Source organism: Danio rerio, chromosome 1 (assembly GCF_049306965.1).
Source record: "Danio rerio strain Tuebingen ecotype United States chromosome 1, GRCz12tu, whole genome shotgun sequence".
Lineage (NCBI taxonomy): Eukaryota > Metazoa > Chordata > Actinopteri > Cypriniformes > Danionidae > Danio > Danio rerio.
This window is the reverse complement of record NC_133176.1, coordinates 50,722,501-50,730,000: the sequence shown is the minus strand read 5'-3', so window position 1 is coordinate 50,730,000 and position 7,500 is coordinate 50,722,501. Positions and strand designations below refer to the sequence as shown.

Sequence of the window (7,500 nt, the reverse complement as noted above, 5' to 3'; positions counted from 1 at the left end):
CCGTCTGTCTATATGTCTGTCTATCATCATCAATCCATCTATCAATCCATCTATCTATCCGTTTATTCATCTATCCATCCTTCCGTCCATCATTCCCTCCCCCTCTCCGTTCGTCCCTCCATCCATCCATCCATCCATCCATCCATCATCTATCTATCTATCTATCTATCTATCTATCTATCTATCTATCTATCCATCCATCCATCCATCCATCCATCCATCTATCTATCTATCTATCTATCTATCTATCTATCTATCTATCTATCTATCTATCTATCTATCTATCTATCTATCTATCTATCTATCCATCTATCCATCTATCTATCTATCTATCTATCTATCTATCTATCTATCCATCTATCCATCTATCTATCTATCTATCTATCTATCTATCTATCTATCTATCCATCTATCCATCTATCTATCTATCTATCTATCTATCTATCTATCCATCCATCCATCCATCCATCCATCCATCCATCCATCCATCCATCCATCCATCCATCCATCCATCCATCTATCTATCTATCTATCTATCTATCTATCTATCTATCTATCTATCTATCTATGGTTCATTGTTATTCATTAAGAATTGAGGTGGTTTCCTGTTTCCTGTATGCACAATAATTGTGTCAGCACATAACTGGGAAGGGTTGTTTGGCATCAGATGTGGGAACCAGGTTTTTAAAGGGCAGACTGAATGTGCTGGAGTCTCTCTATAAGTGTGTCTTGCTCTCCTCCCCTGTAAGGAAACAATCCTGAACAATATCATTTCCCTCTTACAAGACACTTGAAAGGAAACTGGCCGGGTTCAAGACACTGAGGCCAAAGAGGTGAACAGCAGAATTCACTGTAACACTCTTGAGGTTAGGAATTTAGTTAAAGAGGGATTTTTGCTTCAATATTTTCTTATTTATATAAGCTCCTGCTCCTTGGTTTGTATGTATGTATGTATGTTTGTATGTATGTACTGTATGTATGTATATGTATGTATCTATTTTTCTATCACAATAACATATAACGATGGATGGATGAATGGATGGATGGATGGATGGATAGATGGATGGATGGATGGATGGATGGATGGATGGACGGAAGGACAGCTTTAAATTTTATTATATCATATGGGGAAGTGCAAAATATCATTTGTGTTTTTGAGGGCCATAAAGGGTTAGTTAACCCAAAAATCATTCAAATTCCATAATGTTCTCACCCTTCATATGTTCCAAAACCTCACGAGGTTCCTTATTTTGTTTTAACATGATATTTTGAAGAATGTTAAAAACTGTTTTTTTCCATTACTATGAAAGTATTTTTTTTATTATGGGGTGAACAATGCTTTAAAAGGACTTGCCAAATTTAAACTATATACTTTTTTGTTTAGTTTTTTTTTAAGATGCATAAAATTAATCTTTATGCATCTACTTCCAGGCCAAACAGACTCAAAGGTCTTACAATGCTTAAAAGAAACCCCCCCCCCCCCCAAAAAAGAAAATCTAATAGGCGGATGAACAGACATACAGACAGACAGACAGACAGACAGACAGACAGACAGACAGACAGACAGACAGACAGACAGACAGACAGACAGACAGACAGACAGACAGACAGACAGACAGACAGACAGACAGATAGATAGATAGATAGATAGATAGATAGATAGATAGATAGATAGATAGATAGATAGATAGATAGATAGATAGATAGATAGATAGATAGATAGATAGACTTTGTATTGGGTTGTAATTGGAAGGGCACCCGCTGGGTAAAACATATGACGGAATAGTTGTCGGTTCATTACACTGTGGCAACCTCTGAAATAGAAATGAATGAATGAACACATAAATGGATGGTTTAACTCCTCCCCTTTTAAATAATTTACGGACATTCTAAAGAATTGGCTTCTTAATAATCAACACAGTGAACACTTCAGGCTTTTTGATGTTGTTGTTTTTGTTTGTCGTTCATTTGATTATTGTTTATATTGTGAATTTGTATTTATATTGCTATATGCCTTTAACATCTGGCAAAGGGACCACCATTAAAAACTAGTCTTTGGGCTAATTTGGGTACTTTTATGTTCTTGAGGAATGTTGATTAATGAATTTCCCATTTTGGTGTGGGAAAAGAAAAAACACGTCACTTCCTGCTGAAACACATTCTTAAAATAATGCTGGTGGGGAATCGGGGTCTGGCTCGATAAACGGTGGATCCAAATAAGGTCTGTTTACACTGTTAAATTTACATGCCAATGCTTCCCACAGACAAACTGCCGCTTAAACACACACACACACACAGAGACGTTTTACTCAAGTTCTCATGATAAAGAGTATTCTGGGCTACCATAAAAAGCCCCTGGAGGACTGAGAAACTGACACTAAACTTGTCTTAATCCATAGAGCAGTAAAGAACAATCTCACACTTTGTCACTGCTAATTGCTGCACAAAGACGGAACAGAAGTACTAAATCAAAAATGATACACATGATGTTTGTGTAACATCAATCTGCCCTCAAGGAAACATCTGAATCAAACATTTCCCACGACACTACCATTTCATAAGCTTTAGCACTTCAATTGAGTCTTAATTCTGTTGTTTAGCTAAAAGCGCTCTTTAATATAATGCTTGCATTTAACAGATTTATAGTAATGTAATTATAGTAATATAAACAGATTTATCGTCTTTTAAGGATCCAAAATCTAATTTCACTGACAGCAACGCTATTCCCTTTGGCTTAAGACTAACAGGAAACCCTCCGCTACTGAATACTCAGAAAATGCCAGTAAATATCAGCATCTTTGCGTATTTTTAGCTGTAGGTTCCTTAAATTCTTTCTCCAGCTTTTCCCAGACTCTCAGCGCTTGTGTGTGTGGGAAACGTTTGTATTGAAAAGAAACAAAAACCTAAATATACAGTCTCTGAATGGCTGACATCATTGACCCTGTTTTTTTGAGAATGAACTCAAACATCTCTGAAGATCCTTGCTTTATAATTGCATGAGATATAAGATACATCAGGCTGAATTTGATACATTCAGAGTGTAATATTTGCTGTTTTATTTAGCATCCTTTTCTGGATTTATTCTACAAATTGTGTGGTAATATGACAAAAATGAACTTAGATTTGCAACAAGGTGTCAGAGGACAAGTTTTAAATAGAGTCTGATTTTATTTCTAAACTTTACTACAGCATATTGCAAACAAGAATGCGATTTAATGTTAATTTCTGTCAGTAAGATTTCATTCTGACACCTGCTGGTGTGGATGAAGCATGACACACATAAATAAAAGCATACAAATGATATAGACTCCAATTTAACTTCATCAAAAGGACAATTCACTTCTTTGTCTAAAAGTTTTCTCTTTTCTTTAGTGGCTAAATGAGTCTTTTTTGACACATGATGATAAATAGTCTAAATACTGTAACCCTAAATGTGTCCATGATCATTTATATAACCATAAAAACATAATTATTTGAATGGTTGTTGGAAACCATAAAACAAGTTGATTACCAATGACCACCCTGTACAATGTATGGAGAAAAGACACCAACTTAATATATATATATATAATTTTCTGTCAGATTTATTAGCCCTCTATTTATTTTTCCCCAGTTTCTGGGTAACAGAGTGATCATTTCTTCAACACATTTTAAAAAAATGATAGTTTTAATAACACATCTCTAATAACCGATTTATTTTGTTTGTTTGTTGTTTGCTTTATTTATAGAGCATATTTAAAAACAACAGATGTTGACCAAAGTGCTTTACAAAAAGACCAGCATACAAAATCTATACCTATATATAAAAATTAAGCAAAATATATAAATCAGATTAAAATTAATTAATTACAATCAAAGGCAAGAGACAGAAGGTGATTTTTTAGATGAGACTTAAAAGCACCAAGTGAAGAACATGGCCTGATATGTAAAGGCAGACCATTCCACAGTCGGGGGGCTGCAGCAGAAAAAGCCCTGTCACCTCTTGATTTCAATCGTGTTTTGGGGACAACTAGCTGAAACGTGTTTTCGGACCTGATTGGCCTCAATGAAGTGTGCCAGTGAAGAAGCTCAGAGATCTAAATAGGTGCCAGACCATTCAAACTTTTAAAAACAAGTAGCAATAATCTATATTGAATTCTAAATTGGACTGGGAGCCAGTGAAGAGATGATAAAACTGGTGAGATACTAGAATTTTTTTTTTGTCCCAGTTAAAAGCCTAGCAGCTGAACCAGCTGCAAGCGTGCAATTGATGCCTGTGAAACTCCTGAATACAAAGAGTTACAGTAGTCCAATGGACATAATAAAAACATTAATGATGGTTTCCAGCTCTTTAAAAGAAAAAAAGGCTTCAATTTGGCAATGTTCCTTAATTGATAGAAACCACTTTTGACGACTGAGTTTATTTGCTTGTTAAACTTTAACTCAGTGTCAAAAGTAACTCCAAGATTTTTTTTTTACGTGACTGTGGACCTTAGGCTTGATCGAACCTAATTGATTAATTGTAGATTCACAGACACCCGGAGGACCAAACACTAGTACTTCAGTTTTTGATTTATTCAAGTGTAAAAAATTACCAGCCAGCCATTCCTTAATCTCGTTAAAACAGGTAAAAAAGGACTGTAAAACAGAATTTTCTCCCATTTTTATCTTTGTCATGATGACAGTAAATAATATTTCCCAAGATATTTTTCAAGACACTTCTATAAAGCTTAAAGTGACGTAAAGGCGTAAGCAAGGTTATCTAGGCAGGTTAGGGTAATTAGGCAAGTTATTGTATATCGATGGTTTGTTCTGTAGCCTATCGAAAAAATTAGCTTAAAGGGGCTAATAATTTTGACCTTAAAATGGGCTTCAAAAAATGTAAAACTGCTTTTATTTTAGCCAAAATAAAACAAATAAGACTTTCTCCAGAAGAAAAAAATATTATCAGACATACTGTGAAAATTTCCTTGCTCTGTTGATCATTATCTGGGAAATATTTAAAAAAGAAAAAAAATGCAAAGGGGGGCTAATAATTCTGACTTCAACTGTAGGTTAATTGGGCAAATTAGGCTAATTAGGCAAATCATTGTATAAAACGGTTACTTTCTCCCTTCCATTCACACTACCTCTTATTTCCACCTCAGGCTCCTCTGAATAGGCATGGCCGACTGGAGTCTGCTGGGGAACTTTCTAGAAGAAGTCCAGGAGCATTCAACCTCGGTGGGAAAGGTGTGGCTCACTATTCTTTTCATCTTCCGGATCTTGGTACTAGGCACGGCTGCTGAATCCTCGTGGGGGGACGAGCAGGAAGACTTCACCTGCGACACAGAGCAGCCCGGCTGCGAGAACGTTTGTTACGACCGAGCCTTTCCTATAGCGCATATACGCTTCTGGGTGCTCCAGATCGTGTTCGTGTCTACACCTTCTCTGATCTACATGGGGCACGCAATGCATATCGTCCGCCGAGAGGAGAAGAAGAGGAAAGAGCTGGATGATGAAGGAGCGCAGAGAGATGGAGAAAAGTACCCAGAAGATGACAAGAACAAGGAGGACGAAGGTGGAGGTAGGAGGGTACGATTGAAGGGTGCGTTGCTGCAAACATACGTCCTCAGCATCCTCATCCGCACTGTGATGGAAGTGATCTTCATCATAATCCAGTACCTGATCTACGGAGTCTTCCTTAGTGCACTCTATGTGTGTAAAGCCCCTCCGTGTCCACATCCGGTCAACTGCTACATCTCCAGACCAACAGAGAAGAACGTGTTCATTGTCTTCATGCTAGCAGTAGCAGCGGTGTCACTGCTGCTTAGTATCGTGGAACTGTATCATTTGGCATGGAAGCAGTTGAGGAAGTATGTGCACGGATACAAGGCTTCCAAACAACGACCAAACACGCCGTCCACCATGCCTGCACTTTCACCAAATCCGTCCACCCCAAACCGAGCCTGCACCCCACCTCCAGATTTCAACCAATGCTTGACCTCGCCGCCATCTTCTCCTACTTTACAGACACACTCACTTTTACATCCGACCTGCCCTCCATTTCACGACCGACTGGCGCACCAGCAGAACTCTGCAAACATGGTCACTGAAAGGCACAGAGGACAAGACTACTTGGGGGTCAACTTCTTGAGCTTCTCACAGACACCTACAGAGACTCCCAACTCCTGTGCCTCACCTTCATTCCTAAGCAGTGATTTTGAGGACAAGCGAAGGTTTAGTAAGAGCAGCGGGACCAGCAGCCGCATGAGACCGGACGACCTTGCGGTATAGCACTGGCCAGTCATATGTGGAAATTGGGTTGTCTAGTGTGACTAAAGGCTGATTTATACTTCTGCATCAAGCGCATGCGTATGCTCCGGTGCAACCTTCATGCAGTCGAATAGCCCTTGCCGTGGCTAACGCCTCTCAAAAAAATGTAACTACATGTCACAACGATTCATAGCGCAAGCTCTGCGATTGGTCAGCTTGGTAGTGCTGACAAGCATGGATGGTGCTGAGAGCCGTGAGCCATATGCAGCGATTGCTTATGTAACCCCACCGGTCCTACACCACCCAACCCGCTCCGAGCTGGGAGCGAACCGGCGACCTTCCGCATGGGAGTCGGTTGCTCTAACAAGGAGGCTAAAGACCATGGCCTCTAGTGTCTGTCGCTAGAGCACCTTTAGAGGTCAGAGGAGTGAGGATTACCTGCACAGCACACAATAGCTGGCCTCTGTTACACTCACCCCCCTAAACCTCACTCCCATCCGGGTCACGGCACCAATGTAACCCCACCGGTCCTACACCACCCAACCCGCTCCGAGCTGGGATCGAACCGGCGACCTTCCACATGGGAGTCGGTTGCTCTAACAAGGAGGCTAAAAACCATGGCCTCTAGCGTCCGCTGCTAGAGCACCTTTAGAGGTCAGAGGAGTGAGGTTTACCTGCACAGCACACACTAGCTGGCCTCCGTTACACTTACAGTTGTCAAGCCCTACGAAGGAGCTCCAAATGGAAACTTTTGTTTTGTGTTTACCTTATGATTAATGTTGTTGCACGTCCGCCGGTTCCCGCCTCTGAATAGGCAAGTTTTAGCTACGTATTTTAAGAAACTGAACACAGAGGAACATGCAAACATACTGCCAGCTAGCGTGTCAGAATTGTTATTGCAGAGCAACACAAACAGCACACAGAAGTATATATGCACGACTACGCACAAGGCAAGCACCGCGCTGTTCACGCCAATCACTCAACGCAGAAGTATAAACCAGCCTTAAGCCTCAAACATAATATTTGCACTTGACCTGATTTGACCTTGTCAAACAGACTGAGCCTAAGAGAAATCGGTTCATAAATTTGCACAATTGTGAGTGATGCATTAAGAGAAATCAACATGAAATTCAAATGCAATCTCCTTAAAGCAGGGGTGCCCAAACTTGGTAGTAGAGGGCCGGTGTCCTGCATTGTTTAGCTCTAACTTCCTTCAACACAGCTGCCTGGAAGGTTCTAGTATACATAGAAAGAGCTTGATAAGCT

General features: G+C 39.8%; 1 protein-coding gene across 1 annotated transcript in view; it reads left to right on the top strand.

Annotated features, from left to right (window-relative positions):
- gja5b (gap junction protein, alpha 5b) overlaps positions 1–7,249 on the top strand; it is a 17,235-nt gene extending 9,986 nt beyond the window's left edge. Inside the window, 1 exon segment of the mRNA NM_001034988.1 lies at positions 5,127–7,249. Coding sequence (NP_001030160.1) covers positions 5,143–6,255 — 1,113 coding nt within the window. The 5' untranslated portion in view covers positions 5,127–5,142 and the 3' untranslated portion in view covers positions 6,256–7,249.
- The last annotated feature ends 251 nt before the right edge of the window (positions 7,250–7,500 follow it).